The sequence below is a fragment of the Alligator mississippiensis genome, chromosome 13, assembly GCF_030867095.1.
Source record: "Alligator mississippiensis isolate rAllMis1 chromosome 13, rAllMis1, whole genome shotgun sequence".
Classification (NCBI taxonomy): Eukaryota; Metazoa; Chordata; order Crocodylia; family Alligatoridae; genus Alligator; species Alligator mississippiensis.
The window spans coordinates 2,596,832-2,618,692 of record NC_081836.1 but is presented as its reverse complement, the minus strand read 5'-3'; the positions used below and the strand labels follow the sequence as shown (position 1 = coordinate 2,618,692).

The window sequence follows — 21,861 nt, the reverse complement described above, 5'->3', positions numbered from 1 at the left end:
AGGTCCGGTTCACAAAAACTTATTCACCTCTGATTTGGTTAGTTTATGAGGTGTACTTCTGCCCAGCCTTCTGTGTGACTTCAGACTAACACAGTTAACTACCTCTTTTCTGTAGGACTCAAGGCCACATCTGGCTATGGCAACTCTGTATTAGTATGTGCAGTGCAGTGGCAGGTACTGAAAGAGTTAAGCACATTCTAGAGACCAGAAGTATGATTTCAAGGCCCTGGAATTTGGAGAAGGCAAGGGAAGCAGAGGCAAGGTTTCTTGCAGTGAATACTGGGGGTGTGGAACTGTTTTTCATTGCTGCAGACTTCTCTTACTCTTGCTGCAGAAACTAGTTCTGAAGGCAGTGGATTGCCAGAGGCTGGTTTAAAGTCAATGTAGAGGAAACCACAGGAAGTCGAATAGCTAAAACAAGAAGCAGGCATACTACTTTAATAGAAGAAAGCAAAAAAATAGGCAAAAAGCAGTCTAAACATTAGTGGTACTATACAAATCTCCTTTGCTTTGAAATAGACAAGTAAAATAAACAAAACACAACCACATAGGCATGACACCACACCTGCACTCAAGCACTTTTCCCCACATGAAGTACTATGCAGCCAAGTGGCCCTTAAATCATCCTACCCTATACTCTGGGAACAAAGGAGGCTCTCAGCAGATCTTTCAGAGGCCAGTTAATGCAACAATTTGCAGTTTTAACTATATGCAAGCCTTTGTGGTACAAAGATGTAAAGTTATCAAGTTGTCCAGATGTTCTGCGCTATTCATAAGAGACTCTATTTTCTTGTAGTAAAGTCTCTATCAAGTTAGTTAATACTATGACTGACATCCATCCATCCCTCAATTTCCTTACGAAGGAGTTACCCTTTAGGGAGTCACACATCTTGCCTATTAATTCAGACACTTACTACAGTAAGGTGGTCACCAGCACTCACCCTCATCTCTCAGATGCGACACTCAAAGTGAGGAAACAGATGTTCCACTTTCCGTAACCACCCCTCAGTTTTACTCTACATACTGGAATGATATTCCAAGTATGGGGGAGGAGTGCAGTAGAAGGTGCAGGGAAAAAGCTTGTTGTCTGTTAACCTTTTCTCCTTCAAGATACTGCTTCTGAAAGACCCCACCTTAGGAACTAGCAAGCAGATACAATCCTCAAGAGGAGTGTTGAGGACCCGTATTATTTAAATAGAGAGTGAATCACTATTTTCTTGACTGAGCATTTGATCAAGAATCGGCATTGCAAGAACAGTGATTTGTGACGCTACAACTTGAATTTACAACTCTTACCAGCTTTGGCCACATGCAAATATAACTTGCAAATGCTGTCACCACTAAAAGTGATCTTTCTCTCTGCTTGGTATTTGATGTGTGGGCCAATTCAGAGGAAAACTAAATATATAATTTAATCAAAAATACCATCTTGATGGAACTAAAATATATTTACAAAATCCAGAAAATATACATGGCTTTGGGGTGGGAGGAGGAACCTGTCATCTGATTAATCTGGCTTCCACTAGGTTAAATGAAAAATTCTTATGACCTTAAATCTTTAGGAAAAGCCATCAAAGTTCTGAAATCCTTTCAGCTGATGTTAAAGCCATTAGAAAAGCACCTATAATAAGTATAACACATAGGGAGCAGATTTCTAAACAATCCAGTTTCTACGACTTTAATGAGAACTGAATTTATATCCACTGAATTTATAGATTTACACACTCGTAGACAGAAATGTATTAGCTGCTCTAAGAACCTGACCCCAGTCGTCTTTCCTGCCTAGTGCAGGGGGTTCGACCCAATGATCTTGTGAGGTCGCTTCCAGCCCCCTACAGTCTATGAATCTATGAACCACTTCACTAACAAATCTATCAAGACCTTTTGTAGAAAAATGTGGTAGGCAGACAAAAAGTGTTCAGAAGATTTGAACCATGAATGAAACACTTAAATAAGACTTTTAAGGAATTAGGTTAAAGATTGTGTGCATAATTCAGATGCACATAAGAGACAGTACACCTTCTAATAACCTCAGCAAAATAATCTTTTCATATTTCTCAATTAATATTGGTATCAGGTATTTCGAGGTGTTCATTTCAAAGTCACCACAAAAAGCACATTTGCAAAGAACTTCCCACGAAGAATAAAAGAGGTTACAAAAATGGAAGTCTACTGAATGTGTCTTTCTTCCTGTTGCTTCCAACTAGCGCTTTCTTTTAATTCTAAGATTCACGCCTCTTCTTACTGCTTCTTCATGAGGATAAGAACAGAGAACTTTTTTTTTTTCCTTCAGAAATTTCAGCAGAAGCTAATTAGGCTAACTTAATTAGCCTAATTAAATCGGGGGGCTGGACTCGAGTTGGGGGCTGGATTCGATGATCCTCCGGGGTCCCTTCCAGCCCAAACGTCCATGAAATGGTCAACAAAATGGCAAAGGTAGTTCAATGTTACTTAGTGTCATGCAACTGCTATCTGATGAATAGTCTGAACTACTCTTACTTTTTTCACTCCTCAATTAATGGTATCAGCTCAGGGGAAAAAACAAAACAAAACAAAACAAAGAGACCCAGGGATCACTGTGGACAACTCCAAAACCACCTCTGTCCAATATGCAACAATTGTCCAAAAAAGCAAACAAAGCTTAGGGAATCTTTGTCCAAACACTGCTGCCAAATGCCTGAAAGCTACTTCTGATGCCTCAGATACTACAGCTTCCATTCTCCAGATTCCTGAAAAAGGATGGGAATGTGGGCATCTCTGCTTTCCTAAAAAGTACTGTAGCACATGCATCACTGCCATTGCTTTGTCTTCTATTCCCAGCATGGTATATGTACACTACCGGAACATTTCTTGTGCGTCTGAATTTGCTTTCACACTGAAAAGCGGATTATAATATAACGTTTCTCCAAAACAAGACAAGTTTGCTGAAAATCTCAACAAATGCTTCTGACAATCTTTCCCCCTTTCTCCTGGCCCTGCAATAATCTTGAAGCTCTGGTTATCTCATTCCGTCTCCGCACGCTGACCTCTGCAACCAATTCGTGATAGGACTTCCTTTCTCACTTAAATTACTACGCCTTGTTCAGAACTCTATTGCCCACTTAACCTCTGGGCTCTCTTGTATGTTCTTCATTTTTTTTCATCTGCTCAACTATCAACTCAAATCCAAAGGAAGTTTAAAGATTCTGCTTCTCATTTTGTCTCCTCTTCAGACCGCTGGCCTTTCCCCAACCTCTAATTCTTAACTTAATATATTCCCTATACTCCCTATGCCCATTTCTTTTCTGCTTCACTTCACTCCTGTGACATGCTCTACGAAAACTTCAAAAGCTACCATATTCTAGATAACTTGTCATTTCTCTGTCCTTATCCTTACTTCTATTTTTGCTTTCTCTGAACTTTTTATAATCTCTCCTTATGTCTAGCTTTTTATTGCGATTCATCTTTGCAATTAATTTTATTGCACCAATTTCAACAATAATTGTAGAATGGCAGCATCCTGTACAAGTACAGATTGATGGAAAACTAACACAATGCACCAGACACTCCCATAATGTTTAATAGGAAAGTGGGACAATGCCCCTAGAGTAGCCTGTGGGGATATTCCTCAGTGGTATCACTTATATTATCTGTACTATTTTGAAGCTGAATCCTGCATACTCCTTTTACTTCGTATGTAATGATAAACCAATAACTAACCACCAACTAGGATGGTACACATCAGTCACTGCAGCACTGGAGTTGCATATATAAAAATAGCATCCTCCCCTGTGAACTGAAAGAAACCAGGGAAGGGAAGTTTCTGACCAGCACCAGCTCTTACCTGTGAAAGTCCAGGGGACGATGCATGTCCCGGAGGTGTTGCAGCAAGATTTGGGTGTCCCTTATTTATTTCATGTGCAGAGTAAGGGGATGGGGCAGGAGGGCCCGGCTGTCTTGCTACTTGTGTTACCTGTGAGGAGATAAACGGTTAGTAAAACAGAATATTAGTAGTTCAATCTCTGTAGATGGTTCTAGCGCTTATAGTCTAGGAATAAAGGAGCATATATAATGAAAGGGGTCAGCAGCAATGTTTTTAATATGTGCTGACCCACTTCTTTTTCAAGTTAGTTAACTATTTATATAAAACTTGGTGGCTATGCTGGTGGAAAGCCTGTATCATAGGTAGCACCATCAACAGGGGGAAGGGAAAAAGTTACATAACCTTCTGCTGTACTGCTTTTCCAACACAGCTCAGGCTTTCATTGAAATACCCTCACAGTTCCACTCCTGGTCTTTTACTTACAAATCTTTATAATTCATACCATTATAAATTACACCAAACAACCTTGCAATTTAGTGGTTCAAACCCCCTGGGGGCTGCAAAGTGATTTAAAGACGCTTGTTACCAGTCAGAGGAAGTGATCTAAAAAGACAAGGTGAGGAGAAATTCCCCATTCATCCCTCCAAATGAGATGACAATTTGGCAGAAGAATCTCAGACCGAGGACTGACAGGCTTCTTGTCAGTAAAGATAAATGAAAATTTAAAACAATTCTTTTGGAAAACTACTGCACCAGATTTTCCAAAAAGGAATGCACACAGAGGAGCTTTAAGTCTTCGTGGCTCACATGCTTGTTTTATTCTGCCATACTTACAGTGCAATATTCATTTCAAGTTGTTTAAAAGGTAGACCCCAGGGTAAGTGAAATGAAAAATGGCAAATCAAAGAGATATTGAGGAATCAGAACTAGGAGATCCACTCAGCAATTCAATATAATGTAATCTGTATTATTTTGTTTTATGTGCGCTGTGTAACAGCCTTCTCTCTGACCCCTACTGAAATGAGCTTCTGCCTTGTTTAAATCACAGCTATTTGGTCATTCCAGTTTCAAAATAACACAGGTAATGATTCAAAGGTGCTGCTAGCAACACACAAGTAAGCGCATGTACCACAGAAGAGTCAGTCAGCAATGAAACACAAGATGTAAGTTTTACAACCAGTCTTGTCCGTGTCCCTTTATTGTATTTTAAGTAAGGGTGCATTTGATTACAACACCTAAACCACTCCAATAGCTGTGGATGACAATGTGCAATTTCTGAAGGCTTGGAAGAGACCAAAAGCATGCACTGTAGGAAGATTTGGAGAGAGAGCTCAAGGGAAAGAAGCCCCTTTCCCACCCCCCCAAGAGACATCATCTGTTTCCTGGTTGATACAATCTGGCAGGGATGCACACACACAGCTCCAGTCAACTTAACTGGAACCCGTGTCACAAAGGACACTGTAAAACTTCTGCAACCTGCCTCCTGGAAAATCGACACCTCTTATCATAGTGATCTTGAAAGCCTTGCCAAGGCAAAAACAGGCTTTTTTCATTCTGTACTTAAAAAGTAGCTACAAATTATGAAAGACATCAGAACCACAGCTGGGAGTGCAAGGACATTATTCACTTATAAACCCACCATTCAATAAAACATGTGCATTTTAGTCATCACCAGGAATATCCCCCTTGACAATCAGCAATTTACTTCCTGATAAGAGATTAGTTTCAAGTAAAGGAAGTTCTTCAACTACTGTCAGCGTAAATGCAAATTCTTAAGTGTATACTTCTAGCATCAAAAGACAAAATTCTACAACATTTTGATCACTAGAACAGGCTGCATGCACGATTCCTTTGGACCTTACTACCTGGAGTCACGTTAAATCGATTTTGTGCCAAGACTGAAGAAGTAATAATGCTCACAATCTACACTGGGAAGCACAGATGTAGGTTAAGTAACTTATTTTGAGCCTTGTCAGGATTGGAATCCAATCTTCAGGAATTAAATAGTGATAAGTTATCTGATGACTGATAACTATATAATACGGGTCTGAGATTGACCAACACTGTGACACTGCTCTCTCAAATCAGGCCTCAAATGTAGAAGCCAAGTCAGGGAGGAATGCAATACAGATAGCAGTGATGTCCCACCTAACAGACCAAAAAGGGCTGGTCCTGTTTAGATGATGAATAAGGACACTTTTCACCTCTCTGGTATGTTTTCCTGGAGAGAGTCAGGGGACAAGTGCTGGGATGGGGAGAGGGACAGGTATTTAACTGGTTCTAGAACTCTGGAAACTGGCTTAGGGAAGAATGAGCACGAACAAAAAAAAAAAGTGTATCCTTCATTTTACAGACACAGGACAAAAAGGATCAGATATCAAAAGCCTGTGGCTCTCAGACTCTTTGCTCAGGTAATATACCCACTACGAGTAACACAGTCTTAAAAAGTTTCATTTCTTGAATGTTCAAAGGTGACTCCATTAACACAGTAAAGGCCTAAATTAAAATTCCTAAGAAAGGATTGTTTCAAATAATGGCGAAAAAGTTGTCAAATCAGACCTTTTAAGAACTCTACCCTCCTCCCAACCCTTTAAAAGGTCTCTCTGTGATTATAGTTCAGGAGTGACCAGCATTATTTACAATCAGAAAGTTCTTTCAGAGACCCATGTAGTCCAACTGCCTACAGTTTACCCAGAACAAGACTCTGCCATCTCTTAACCGTGGAAGTAGTCAATTAATATATGTTCAAAATATCCTAGAAATAAGAGATGTCTGATGCTATATCTTTCATTGGATAAAATTTTATAGCTGGGAGAGATGGGAGACAAGCTTTTGGTCACAAAGTGCCCTTGTCAAAGTCCTGCTGCATCCTCCACAGGTGATGCAGAACAGAGACATTAGCAGAAGCAGCAGACCTGAACCAGGGCACTTTCTTCCCCAAAATGTGTGTTAACATATCTCACAGTTACAAAGTGAATCCAATAAAAGATATAATCAAACAAACCTTTCTTCCTGCATTTTCTCCAAACCATGATGGCTACAGCACCCCACCATGCCCCATACTACAGGGAAAGGCAAAAAAAAACTCCCACAGCATGTCAACCCAATGGTAAAAATGCCTTTCTGACCCCAAATCTGGCAAACACTATGACTCCAAGTGGAGAAGTAAGACCCTCCAGACAGGAGCTTCTGAGTTTTCTAACTACAGCAAGGAAATCAGCACACTTCAGTCAAAAGCCACCACCAGCCTTGACTGTGGCCAAGACCTCAGTGCTTCAGCAGGCCTGTATCTTTGATGAGGGGAAAATAAACTCCTTCCAAGCCCCTACAGGTGATCAAAGCCCTGAAACATGGGTTTTGCCAGACATATGCCACACTGACTTACTCCTATGCTCCAGAATAGGAACTGCAAATATGGATTCCACCTGTTACACACACTGATTGCTGAACCAAAAATTCCCTATCCTATCAAATCAACCCTTCTATAAAATTACCTTAAAACAATCCAGGTCCTTTACCCCCTCTTCTTGACTCGGGTAACAAATAAAAAATTCTCTCCTCTGATAGCACAAGTCCTCTTTTAAATGTCAAAAAGAAGCCTATAAAGCTCTTCTCCCCCTCTCTCCTGGTGACAGTCTCATAGACACAAACTAACATATACACAAGAGGATCTGTTCAACTGAGGCTCTCTAGAAGCCATGGGGCATGGACCGGCAAAAGTAACGATTCCCTTACAAACCAACACCAACTATCATCTGTCAGAAAGTGAGAGTTTGAACCCTACTAAAAAGTATGCATCTTAATCCCAAGTAACTATAAGAATAGCACGCCCTGCTTATATTCACATCGAAATAGTCCAGAAATAAGAATCTCTAACAAATTGTAAAATGTAATGTTTCTCTAAGAAAATGCCAATTAGAGCAGGAAATGTTACATCTATATAGACGCATTTAAGAAACTGTGTTACAGGTTAAATTTCATCAGTTTCTGAAGTTCTTCTTTTCATTACATCTGCTAGAATGCAGATTAAGTTCATAAATTCTAAAGGAACACAAGCTTCACTTCAACTATTCAGTAATGAAAAAAGCAGAAACTAGAAACAACTGACTGGATTTGTTCCAAAATACTTGTCTCAAGATGCAAGCCATTTACATATAGTGCAAAAAGTTTCTGCTTTCCGTTTATCAGCTGGAATTCTGCAAGATGTGCAACAGGTCTAAGATGCAAGCTAAGCAAATACAACTTTCACTCAAGTTCACAGATCAAAGTCTTTGCCTAAACAATGGATATGTGGAATTAAATATGAATCTGTCAAACCTAAAACTGTGTCATAAGCAAGCAGTGGAGAGCCTATCATTCAGTCTTTAAAAGTGCTCTCTCTCCAAGAAAATAGAAAATATATAAAAAATGAAACTGATGTGGGATTAATTTGCTGTCCACTTGGATTAAAATGTCTTTATTTTAATGCCTCTGAAATTCTATTTTTCTGCAACTTAGATAAACATAAGAAACTGCCAGACTGGGTCACACCACAGGTCCATCTATTTTAGTACCCTGCCTCTCACAGTGTGGAAGAATATTTAAGCAAAGCAAACCCAGAATGATCCATCCCCTATAACATTCCCTGCACAGCTTCTAGCATTCAAGGTCTAAGTAGTCCTAATGTTGAAACTAAACCACTACAACGTGTAATTCCTGCCATGATTAATGCCCACATCTTTCATGAATCTGTCAAATCCCCTTTTCAACCCAGTTAAAGGATCAGCCTTCACATTCTGTGGCAACAAGATCAACAAGCTAATTACCCACGGTGTGAAAAGGAACGTTTGTTTTAAACCTGCTAATCATTGCACTGAATGTCTCCTAATTCCCATACTGAGAGATAGGGATTTACTATTTACTTCCTCCAAATCATGCATAGTTTTGTAGACAGTTAGCATGTCCTCTTTCAGTAGTCTTATCTTCTAAGGTGAAAAGTCATAGCCTATTCATTCTCTGCATTCCTCCAATTATCCTTCTCGTCCTCCTCTTTTGCCTTTTCTAGTTCTAGCGCATCCTCTTGGAGACGAGGGGACCACACCTACACAGAGTATTCAAGGTGTGGGGTTACCCTGGACCTATCCAGTAATATAATGACATTTTCTATTTTCAGTCCTATTCTTAATGATTCAAACACGCTATTTCCCTTTTTGACTGCTGCTGAACACTGGGCTGATGCTTTCAAAGAACTAGGATATCTAACTCTGAGCAGGAACAAATAATGTATTACCCATCATCAGGTATATGCATCTCGGGCTATTTTTACCCCATGCGTGTGAATGCACTTATCAAGATTGAACTTCATACTCAATTTTCTGTCCATGTTCAGCTCTTCAGTCAGCTTTGCCCTTTTACCACCCTGAAATAATACAGCATAATCTATAAAACTTGGCCACCTCACCAGTCAACCGGCTTTCAAACCATTTGTAAATATGTTAAACAGCATACGTCCTAGTATAGACCCTTGGGAAACTGCGCTGTTTACCTCTCTCCACTGTGTGAGCTGATCATTTATAAGTATTTGGATTCCTGTCCTTCAACCAATTACTGATCCAAGAGTGGACCTTCCCTCTAATGCCTTGCCAACCTAATTTCTTTAAGAGCCTTTAGTGTGGAACTTTTGTCCAAAGCTTTCTGAAAATCCAAATATCCTATATCAAACTGGACTGCCCTGATCCTCAGGCTTGCTGGGGCCCTCAAAAAACTCCAGCATGACCTCCCTTCACAAAAGCCATCTTGTTTCTCTATGTGACAATGAATCCTATTTTTATTATAATTTCTACCAATGTCAGGAACAGAATTTACTGGTCTGTAGTTCCCTGGATCTCCTAGGGAACCCTGTCTAAAGACTGGGGTTACATTGGCTATCACCCAGTCCTCCAGTACAGAGGCTGGCTTTAAGATTACAGGCTAAAAAGTCAGATCCAAATTTCAAATTTGAGCTCTCTCAGGACTCTTGGGGAACTGTCAGCTGGTCCTTGTGATTTGTTACTGTTCAGTTTATCACTTTCCTCTATAACCTCATCTCAAAATCTAGCTATCTGCACATCAGTAGTAATGTCAATTAGCCTTTTATTTTCAATCATTCTGGATCAAGAGATAAGGAAACAGAAAATGTACACCCACACAGTTTTTTTCATATTTATATTTTGTATGTCATCTATGGGATGCAGTGATAGCTGGAAGGGGAAATGACAGCCATATGCACATTAACTTTACTAAATTAAAACAAAAACAAAAAAAGTCCAGACTGGGCAGAATTTCTTTCTGTTCAACATTCAGATTCAACAAGGAACCTGATGTAAATGGTTCCAAAGAAGTACTTAAGGCACATCCCTCTTGTACACAGCAGCAGCTAGGCAGTAGAATGAAAATCGGCCTCCTGACCTAGATCTTTAGTTTAAATGCACAGTGGCTAGAGTAGCTAATCCCTCATAATCTCTTTTCTACAGGATTCTCTTCATTGCTGAAATACCCTCTAAAGGACACAAAAGCAAGTCACAGTGTTGCTGTTGGGTGTGAAATTCTCAGATGTCCATCAACGATTCCTCCCTGAAGAAAAGCAACCAAATGAACACACAAGCATGCATATGAAAGTAAAAGAAGAATCAAGCTTACCCCAATTAACTCTGTTTTGCATCAGGTTAGATAGGGGTCTTTTCTGCCTTTTGGACACTACAAAATGCATGGAAGTGGGTTTTACCTCCAACCGTAGAATCTACTTGTCTAAACAACACACCTAGAAATGCAGACCTCTCTTCCCTTCCACCCCACTCCAGTGAGACGGCACTGTCTAACCAAGTATCCACTTGCTTTCTGTCCTCCCTGAAGACATGGGAAAGGATCAATACGGCCTTTATAACTTTGGTCTCCCACCTCAAAAAAAAAGCAATAGAAAAACTAGAAAGGGTGCAGAGAAGGACTATTAGGGGAATGGAGGGGCTTTCATTTGAGGAGACTTTTCAGCTGAGAGGATTGTCACTGGCAGAGGCAGAGAGGTGGAGGGGAAAGGGAAGCAGGACACAATAGAAATTTATAAAATATTAAGTGATGCAGGGAAAGTAATTAGAGACCCATTACTTACCATCTCTCAAAATACTAGAAGTAAGGGGCACAAACTGAAACTATTTAGAAGTAAGTTTAAAACTAACAAAAGGAAATTACTTTCAGACTGCATCCAACTGTAGAACTCATTGCCATCAGATGTGTGCACTGATGGTTTCACCCAGGTCGAAAAGAGGAATGGAAAAATTCACAGAGGAATGGTATGCAGTTAGGTACTGAGCATATGGATGCAGCCTCTGAATGAGGCTTCTTGCATCTCTGAGCGTTGGGAGCTGCAGTGGGAGAGAAGCACGAGATGGACAATTCTGGGTATGCTTTCTTCACTCTCCTCTCAGCATCCACACACTCCCACCACATAAGTCCGGATACTGGGCTAGTGAGACTTATTGTCTGACGCAGTAAGCGGGTGGTTTTTATGTTCTGTTCCACATAGGAAGAGATGAGGTGCCACAGGATCGGACTGCTTCCTTTCACTCAAGAAAATACACATTCTAATTCTCATAATACTAGAAGTGCAAATGAGAGTTTTCTCAAATCTACGCTCCAGTTTAAAGCACAAGCCACCATGCAACCAGGTACAACTCAAATCTATGCTCCAGTTTAAAGCACAAGCCACCATGCAACCAGGTACAACTGGATACAACAATGTCATCTGCTCAAAAGAAACCCATTGGGGCTCAGAATCAGTACAAACCAGGCCTGGCCCTTGAAGGGCCGTGTTACACATGGCTCACGTGCATTTGTCACTCAATTTCAATGTGTATTGAATTAATTCACAAATAGCAATTAGATCACATCAGGGACCAACTTCCTGCAAAAATTAATTAAAAACCCAACTATTGGAGTCTATCAGGCAGAAATATTCTTCAGCAAAATCTTATTTATATTTAACTCAAAACAAGCCAAATGACATTAGCAATAAAAAAGTCAATTCCCCTGGAGCAGTTTTGTAGTAAGTTTCGGAGCTCAGGACATATCAATTTATTTATTTATTACAGCAGAACTATAAATCTCCGCTGTAATAAATACATTACTGAGTAGGACTGAGTAGGAAGTTGACCTAGATCAATTTGCTTATTGGCCTGACTTTGCATTATATATTCTGAATTCCATGCATGCCCCATGCTAAACTTAATAATCCTGGGAAGCATGTTCTGCTCTACTACAGGATTTACATCAGTTTGTCTTTCACTACAAGTTAGCACCCATAATTACGTATTCTAAAAGTAGTAATACATAGCAATTTAATGGATAAGCTCCAAGATATTTAAGGCTTGTATTCACTGCAGCCACTACAAATTAAATTCCTTCCCCTTCTTTCACCTATAATAAGATCATTTAGATTTAGGAATATTTTAAGACAAAAACAAAACTGGATTTTTCCACTGGTTTCCTACGGGACTATACAGTTCTGGACGTCATATCTGATGTATAAGTAGTTTTCTTAAATGACATGAATTAAGTAAAGAATTCTACCAAATGCTATTATGAAAAAGGTACATAGAGGAAAAACTGCATGTGGCCAACTGCTGCACCTGACAATATGCCATGCTAATTTTCTCCCTTTTAATAATAGACTATATGAATAAATTTTATGAATTAAAACATTACTCCTGAGGATTAGACTAATCTAAATCAAATTTTTCAACACTAGTTTACCTCAAAAGAGAAGGATTAAATCTAAATCTACCGATTACGTTACTAATGATATATTCCAGTCTCACTCCCATCCCCACAGGTACAATTCTACTGAACAAAAAGTCTATCAAAGGAAGGATAACTAAGTGCTGGGGTGAACCATCTAGTGTCATTTTTTGTTCCTGGAGGTTACAAAAGCAAGTCTCACCACGCATCCAATTAAATTCATATACTTATTCCTCACCTGCCATTTCTCTCCAATAAAAATGGTGCCCAACTAATTCACTTTAATTCTTTTTGAAGGATCACCATTTTGGCTATTTCAGTTGTGGCCTACAGTGCAAGCTATACACATTTTCCACTATTTTCAATTAACGTTTCCAAACATAGTCGAGGCTGCAAAATGGCTAGACCGCTGTGACCTCACTCTAAAGTCAGAGGTACTGCAGCGTCAACTCGGCATCAGTACACAGTACTGCGAACATATAACCTTTCAATTATGCAACAGGCAAGGATTTTTTTTTTTTAGGTGATATCTTTTATTGGACCAATTGCATAGATCTGATAAAGTCAGACAAGCTTTCAAATGCAAGGTCTGAGAAGGAGAGCAAGTGCAGCAATTAAGAGCAGTGGGCAGAGCTGTGAAACCAAAGGGAAGAGAAATTCCCATGGGCAGCAGACAAACAATTAGCAGAAAAAGAGGAACTGGATTACTGGAAGATGAAGACCTACCAAGAGAGAGGAGGCTCATTATCAGCCATACTGTGCAGGAAGAATTTCAGAAATCAGGCAGATTATAGTGGGTCGTAAAACTACCCATAACTCTTGAATTAGTCACACAGGAGTGCAGCTGCTTTTCCCAAGGCTGCCAAACTCACATCAGTCATGCTAGGTTTGAAAATAGGGATACATACACCTTGTCCTCAATTCCACATTTAGAGAGGGTACAAATATTAAAACACAGAAATAAAAAGCAATTATTGGGTATACAGTGCAGCGTGATATTATATATATATTGGGGGAGTATTGGGCTCTGTCCCTATTCTGTGCAGCCAAACCTCTGGAAAAAAATATTTTTTCCTGTATTTGGTCTTCTCCAAAAACAAGGTGTCTTTTTTTTTTTTTTTGGGGGGGGGGGGGGAATGAGGGTGCTGTATGCAAGACAATGCAGTAGTTTTGGGGGTTCCTATATTGTCTATACAGAATACATAATGACATGGTTGCTTTCCCCCTTTTAAGTTTTGAAGATGGACCTCTAGAGTGGGATTTTCAATGTATTATTTCAAGGCTCACAACCTTGCTTCAAGGCCCCGTGCACTGCTTTTCCTGCCACCAACCCTTCTTATTTCATTATGTATACAATCAAGGACAGTTCATTGATTTGAATACAAAATTGGCTCTGAAGCCAATGCAGGAATGCTAATATCAGCAAACAGCTTGCAGCTTTAGTCTGGTGAACCACTGAATGTCACAAGCTTTGATCTTTGCTTAGACTAGTTCTCCGATTGTGTACATTGGTATCTATAGGTATCCACCATAAGTCAGCTCAAGAAACATCCTAGACAAGCTGTTTGAGTTCTTTCATCATCTTCTCCCACTCCCAGGAATCCAAGAATAGATGCGACACAGGATACAATCCCCGTTCCAGCTTGATGCAAGAGGACCTTCTTTTCTGAAAGAGTCTCCCAGCTGGGAGGAGAGGTTCTGAGAGAGCACATGAGCTCTTTTCTGTCATCATCATGGATCACAGATAGAAAAGGCAATAAATCTTTTTGGACTCTGAATCTCAAAACAAAACAGATGATGACCCCTTCACCAGCTAGTCATGCAAATAAACAGAAAAATAACCTTTTCTTTAGCAAGTTTGACTCTCCTTTTCTATAAGGAGCTCATGCTATCATGCAAACCGTAATGAGCTTAAGATCAATTAGTATAAACAAAAATAAAAACTTCCTGCAATAACTCTTTGGTAAATTAAAATGTCTCATTCCAGGCTGCATAATTATAACATAGCTCAATGGATACTGGGCTTCTGGCTTTACCTCTTAAAAAAAGCCACATATTAAAAAAATCCTGTCATATGTGCACACCATTTCTAGATTTTCAGTCTGAGTTCCATTACGAGTCAACATCCAAAACATTTTTTAAATAGTTCACCAAAAATCTCTCTCAATTTTTAAACCTGCTTGTAGAGTTGCTTCTTCTGCTGATGGCTTTAAATAAGATATTTGACGTACAAACATTTACGTGAAACTTTTTTTTTTGTGGAATATCAGCATCTTGCTACCACTGTGCCACAAATAATACATTCCATCCAGATATTCAAGAAGGGACCTACAGAGACCATGGCTGATATTTTTACTGAGGACAGCTTGCTTAAGAAAGTTTGTAAATTCTGCTCAGTAAAACTGCAGATGTTTTAAACAAACAAACAAACAAAATCCAACTCTGAGTCCATTATGAAGTATTAAAACAACATTTCTCCCATTTACTGCTCTTTATTTAGAAGTGATAAAAATGGAATTTTATAAAATATGTTGAAGACCAGCAATTTCAGAGGAGTGGGATGAAATTACTCAATTAAATTTATTTGTGAGGGGAAAAAAAAAAGGCAAACACAGAACTGAAGATTCAGGATGGGCAGACTGGCTTTAGATACTTACAGTGCTGTACACAGCTGAGACTGTCGGCGTAAAGATCCGATCCTCGAGGGGCTGCTGCACAGGACCTCTGGGAATTCTGTAATACATCAAGTTAAGGAAAAACCCCCAAAGAAGGGCTGTGTACTATATATCAACAGCACGATGCAAAGAGCTTTCATTTGTCAACATATGTAAGCACCTTCCTAAGGCAGGCAGATACACAAACATCTTCAAAGGCTCTCGCATTCAACAGGAAGATACAATCCTTCAGGTCTCCTATATTAGTAAGCATATCCTTCAAGAACTGATTTCCTGGATAAATATGACAAGAGTAACCGAAAGCAAACAAAATTACTGAACAAGACATAAAACTTGAGCCTTATAAGAATCTCTCATCTCTGCTTTTCAAGAAAGAGAGGCTTTAGATTCAGTGAGACAGTGTTAACCACCACTGAATCTTCTGACAAAGGCCAGCCCTGTTTTGCTGCTAAATGTGTAGGAATAATGTTATAATTGGGTCCTTGTTTTCTTCTCTTTAAATGGTTACGTCCTTCCCTTCCATGCCACCCCCACCCCTGCAAAAGTCACTTCTACAGGGGGCTGGCCAATATAATCCAATTGTTAATGTATTGGCAGTGTTGTTATTTAAAGAAAAACCATAATTTTGTTCTTCCCAGCAATTTTAAAATTGGAATGAGTTTATTTACTGAAAACCAGGAAAGTAGACCTTGTTAAAGTAATTAAACTCAAAAGAAAATCTAAAATGTTTATTGGAAAGAACAGTTATAAATACAAAAATCTTTAGAAAAAAATGTTTTTCTTTTCTTAATACTTTAAGGATTTATTCATGTACACACACTTAACTCTAAGGCAATGGGACTACATCAGTAAAATTAGGCATTGTATGATTAATGTTGACATCTTATCTTTTCCGCTCTTCACTTTTTGTGCATCAGACTTCTTGAAAAACTAAATATGATAGGTTTCCATTTAGTGTCACATTCTATTTCTTGGGTACAAGCCTAAGGTAACAATGTTCAGACTACAAACACTGTTTAAATTAAAGAGGAAATATATTTTCACTGATTTTTCACTGATTTAACCAAGTCATAGAAACTTCTTTGGCTGTGTTCAAAGGAAAACAAACACACACGAGAGCTAAATTCTGAGCCTCCAGTTTGGATACGACTACTAGCCTAGCACCTCGAACTCCAAACGCTCCTGCACGATCATAGCCCGTGACCTATCAAATAATTTCTTTCTAAAGAATGAAAATAACTGTGACATCAGCAACAGAAGCACAGTTAAAGCAATAAAAGAACAGAGATGCATTTCATACCATTAATAATAGTTCAACTTGATAACTTGATGCAATTACTGAACTATTGTTTAAAGGCAGGCAAGGTTCTCTGGGTAGACATGATATCTTTTATTAGACCAACTAAAAAGTTGAGAGAAGTTAAAAAGAGTTGGAAAAACTATTTAGTTGGTCTAATAAAAGATATCACATCTACCCAAAGAACCCTGCCTGACTATGTTCTTAGACCAACACAGCTACAACCAACAACGCTGCATAACTGGATCAACTATTTTAGTGTTTAAAATATAGATGAAGCGTTTATTTAAAAAAAATAATTGAAAACAACCTGTTGTTTTTTTTGTTGTTACTCAGGCAACAATAGAAACAAAACCCCAACACAGGAGGAACAAAAAAGCGTTTAATTGCAAAGAGTAAAATAATTACTGTTCACACTTTAACTCCTACATATTTGTCAACTGTTTCGAATGTTCTGTAGCTGACGCTTTCCCAGAGCTGCTAAATCCTTGTTAAAGCGGAACAGAAACCAGCTTACAACTTTACATTGTATTCCCATGCTGTCAGTGCCACAAAGAACGTCATCTCTCCAGCAAGCAGGATCAAAAATGAACTTGTAAACATAACCTCAGAGGATGCCAAAAATGCAACTGGGTGTCTCAACCCCTTTTATTTTAAAGTGATCGTAATGCTTAGTCAATCATTAAGTAATAGAGTAATTTTAAACCTTAGAATGGAGACCATTTTAGAATATTCTAATTGGCACAACCCCTCTGCACGTGAGAAATAATCAGCATTTTAGAAGTATGGCAGAAGTAAAACAGTAAGCCTACAATTAAAAACAGATCCAGTGACGGAGATGAGATTAGGAACCCAGAGTCCCCGACTCCCAAAATCATGCTCAGCTCATATCTCCACATTAAAAAGCCAACAAGAATTTATTTCTATATAAGCACCGTTTCTTCTCAACTTGCAAACTGCCAAATCAAGCCTAAGTGGCACAATCCAATTAAATTACCTGGCTTTTAGCAGGTAAATTCAGTATTTATCTCTTTGTCTCATATAACAAACACTTTTCATGTAACGTCAGACAGAATATAAACAGCACACAAACCTTCAGGGCTTTTCCTCCAAAACAGCGTTCCTCCTAAGTCTTACTGTGACAGGTTTGGGTCTGAGAGGTGAGCAGCAAGGGAAGCGGCTCACATTTCCCAGTTGGCTTCTTCAGAAGGAAAGTTACCCACGGTCAGAAACTAAAACTTCCTTTGAATCAAGAGGATTCTGCCACAGTCACATGGCCAGGAAGAAACATGAAGAAATCCTTTCTTCTGAAATGTCACACGCTACCACTTCCCACAGCTGGTGGGTGCCGAGTTCTCAGTGTCTGAAAACCGAGGTTCACTTCCGTCAGAGTACGGCAGACTGAAATAACTCTGAACGTATGCACACTGAGCCTGATTATCCTTACCTGGGAACTCCCATGACTCCTTCCAAACACCAAGGGAAAAGTGATCCTGCTGAAAACACCATGCTTAAAACCCGATGGTGCTTTTACACACGCTCGGGGGGGGCGGCACGCGTTAACTGGAGTGAGTCCGAGAGCCACTCTAATTAAAACACCGCTGCGTCTTGTGTATCAGTATCCCGTGTTTATAAATGGCGGCAGGGTGTTTGAATTAAAGCTCGCTCAACAAGCTGTAGTTCAAGCGCCCCCGCCACCATTGTTAAGTGCAGGGGCGGTGACACACGAGATGCAGGAGGCTGCTGGAGCACAGCAATCACCACGCTCCAGCAGACTCGATTACCCACGGGCTGGAATTCCAGCGCGTCGGAGCAGCCCTGGCGCTCGCGCGCAGGTGCCCTGAGATTTCCAATCCCTCAGGCAGAGGACAGACACTGTCCTAACTTATTATTTATGTAGCAACATTAGAAGTACTTGGTGCTTCACAAGCATACACAGCCCCCATTAGGAACTTTGCTACTGACTATAAAGAGGCCAAGATTTCACCTTAAGCATCTGCCCTGAGGAACCTACCATTCATTCCTATTTGGGGAAAAGCAGCAACAGAAACTGGGGACGTTTTTTTTAAATGCAAAACTGACTGACAAGAAATGGTAGGCAACAGAGATGAAGGACAGTTTAGTGATTAGGGCCCTAGTGTGGAATTAGGAGGTTTCAGTGCCATTCCCGCCTCTGCCTCAGACTTTCTTTGTGATTCAGAGAGCCCTGTATACCTCAGATCCCATCTGTAAGTAATACTTCCCTATTAGGATAAAAGGACAGATATTGAGAGGTTAAGTTAAATATTGTCATGTGGTTAGATGATACAGGGAAAGAAGCCATAAGATAATTACATAAATAGAGTACTGGTCAGGAAATATCAATTCCAACAAACAGTAACTAGCTTGTCCTATGTTCTGCCTCCTAAGAACTAGAAGACTTACAAAACATCATTTATCAGTGGATTGAGAGAGAAACATGAAATCTTTTCAAGTAAAAGTTGATATGCTACTGAGATAAGCATCTCAAATGCTCTAGAAGAGTGAGCGCCTGTTAATATCTCTGGACAAATGCTGGAATTTAAATCACAAAGGAAGCTGTAGCTTGTCTACAAGTTAGAGAAACCATGCACGGTTCTCCATCTCCAGAAGGGTATTAAAAATGAAAAGCTAAGCATTCTCTCGATGCCCTCTAACCAGTGACAGTATTGACAAGCATGCTGAAGAAAATCCTATGCTCATATATTATGCAGCCAACAAACAATATGTGATGAGGAAATAAAGACTGCAGATATACACCTGTTCCTGAACTGCATCATTTCTTCATATATGACATTTCTAGCCTAAAGGCAGTTTAATAAACAGCAGTGTCAACTGACTGAAAGAATCTTTACTTCAAAAAGGCATTATTTCTGTCCTTGGAGAGCTTGTTCCACTCTGAAGGTTTGGATTTAATTTCTTCTGTTAGAATGTGTATACATTAGGAGAGACACTGGTTTAAAGCTAATCTTTTTCAGTTTTGCAGAGGGAAGTTGAAATTCAAGATCATTTTTTAGAGGAGATAGATTTTCAGCGGATTAAGTTAACAAAACCAGCAGATTTTGTTTGCCTGGGGGGGGGAGAAGAGACTTTAACGGAGTATGAATGTTATACCTGGGTGTACAAAACCATCCCAAAGTCTACCAAATCTGACAGGGGTTAACTAAAGTATACTAGAACATGGTTTGGTTGATTTCTCCTGTCATTAATGAAATTCTACAACCTAACAAAATGGCCAGCAGTCCAATTTGGTAAAACCAGCATATTATTCAGTCAAAATGTCTCTGTATAGTGAACCACTGTATACTAGTTCTGGATTTCATTCATTGTCTTTTAGAGCTCCCTGCTTCATGAAATAAACATCTGTCCAGTGGATACATCTGGCAGATTAACAAACAGTACCAGTAGGTCCTATGGGAATCCCACTCAGTCTCTTTTGGCTGCAAAAATGGCGAGTGCAAACTGGGAAATTTTCAAGACCAGAACAGGAGCCACTAAATACCAAACAGACAGTGACAAAATATTTTATTTAAAAAAACCCAACCGCTTTAGATAAAGAACAAGGATATCTTTCTTATCCAATTTTATTTTTAGCAACCAATCTGGTTGGGGGAGAGTAATAAGAATTAGAGAAATTCACTTTGAAAAAGCAGAACGTATTGCCCACCTAGGTGTTATGGCATCTACTGCTCTGTGGTGCATTCAGAATAGCTGGCAAATACAGAAATGCTAAATTTAACCCGAAATCATTATTTCTCTTCATTGTTCATCTGGACTGATGCATGATAGGAATGAAGATGAATCTCCTTCAAGAACTTCCCCCTCTCTACAGGATCCAACCTCATAAAATGGAGACATGTCCAGATCCCGAGTACATTTTTGCTTGTATCACGTTTTCAGTTTTAGAAAACATCACAGAGAAACTACATATTTCTGTACACTATTTAACTGCAAAGATAGGAAATGAATCCATTTTTTCCTGTAACTGTGCTTGTCACCCAAGGTTATTCTCAGCCCTTAGCAACCATTTTATTCTTATGGATCACTGGCCTCTTCAGCACTGCTTGGTATATCGGGTAATTGTCTTTCAAATGAATTAAAAAGCAACCAACCTATGACTACTAATCAGTAATGCTGTATCCATATGAAAACACTTCAGAACAAAGATTTCTATCCCAGGAGGAGAATCTAGCAAATCTCCTACCTTCCATTTCTAGGGTTACATAACCTCTATGCAAGCTCTCCTTTTACACTGTATTAAAGACTGAAATAAAAGCAAGGTAAAGTCATCCATAAGATTAGAGAAAGGCAGGAAAACATTACCTAAGACCAAAAGCAAAATGCAAAAATAGCACCATCTTTTTCAGCCTTTTGGTTTTAACAATACAAAATAAAAAAAGGAAAAACACATTAAAGGTACACACAACTTGTAAAGCACCATGCATCGCTGCCTGAGATTCTTCTATATTTAACATATTTGAAAGAAACATGGAACATTAAAACCTAAAGTGGAGATGCATTAGATTTAGCAGGGTTCAAACTGGCAACGATGTTCAAAGGGCTAAGAGAAAATAATGCTAAAGAAATCATTCAGACCTTATTCGAATAATGGTAATGAAAAAACCAGCCCCACCCTTAAATAGCCCATTACTGTGCAATATGTAGGACATATTGAAACTTCATGATGATCACTCTGCCCTTCTCTCTCTGGGTGAGTCTCTCAATCTTACCTGGCAGCCTGCTTGAAGATCCACTCAGCCCCTCTGCAGAAGGATTATTTTAATTAATAAGGACTGTGTTGCCTAAGACTGGACTGAAAACCCAGATTTTCCACCTTTGGTTTCCCGCTAGTCTAAGGCTGCATTCACGTCCCCCTGCTACTTGTTTTTAAAGCCCGGCTATGTCTCCCTCGCTCTCAAGAGAAGCTTCTGCACCGTGGCGCAGCACGTAGATGGTCTTAAAGCGATAGCTGCAACGGGAAACCTAAAGCAATGCCTCTCTGCTGACACATCTTTTAGCTTACAAATTTCATCTGGTCACAGTTAATATTTCTTCCAGATTTTGTGCAGATATAAAGCTTACTCTCCTTTCAAAAAACAGGCAGCTACAAAAGATTCAGTCACATATAAAGCAGTTTCCAGCACTGAATTTCAAGTGAGTTGCAAGAGGAATGCGGGCTCTTTTCCATATTAAATGTTTCCGTGCTTTCTTGACTCCCAGGGAACAGCAGCTAATAGGCGGCACCTCCCACATTTTCTGGGGAAGGAAGTTAACCCTGCATTCCCTTTAGAAAACCTACGCAGGCTAAAATCAAAACAGAA

The 21,861-nt window shown here is 39.4% G+C and overlaps 1 protein-coding gene across 11 annotated transcripts in view; it reads right to left on the bottom strand.

Moving 5' to 3' along the window:
- EIF4G3 (eukaryotic translation initiation factor 4 gamma 3) overlaps positions 1–21,861 on the bottom strand; it is a 174,717-nt gene that overhangs the window by 110,731 nt on the left and 42,125 nt on the right. For 10 of the 11 annotated variants that reach the window (XM_059716609.1, XM_059716601.1, XM_059716605.1 and 7 more), the window contains exons 2-3: positions 15,208–15,283; positions 3,824–3,952 (exon numbers count right to left, since the gene is read on the bottom strand). In XM_059716609.1, coding sequence (XP_059572592.1) covers positions 3,824–3,952; positions 15,208–15,283 — 205 coding nt within the window. Of the gene's footprint in view, positions 1–3,823; positions 3,953–15,207; positions 15,284–15,406; positions 15,520–21,861 lie in introns of those variants that run through there. The other variant, XM_019499985.2, reaches the window with a different exon arrangement.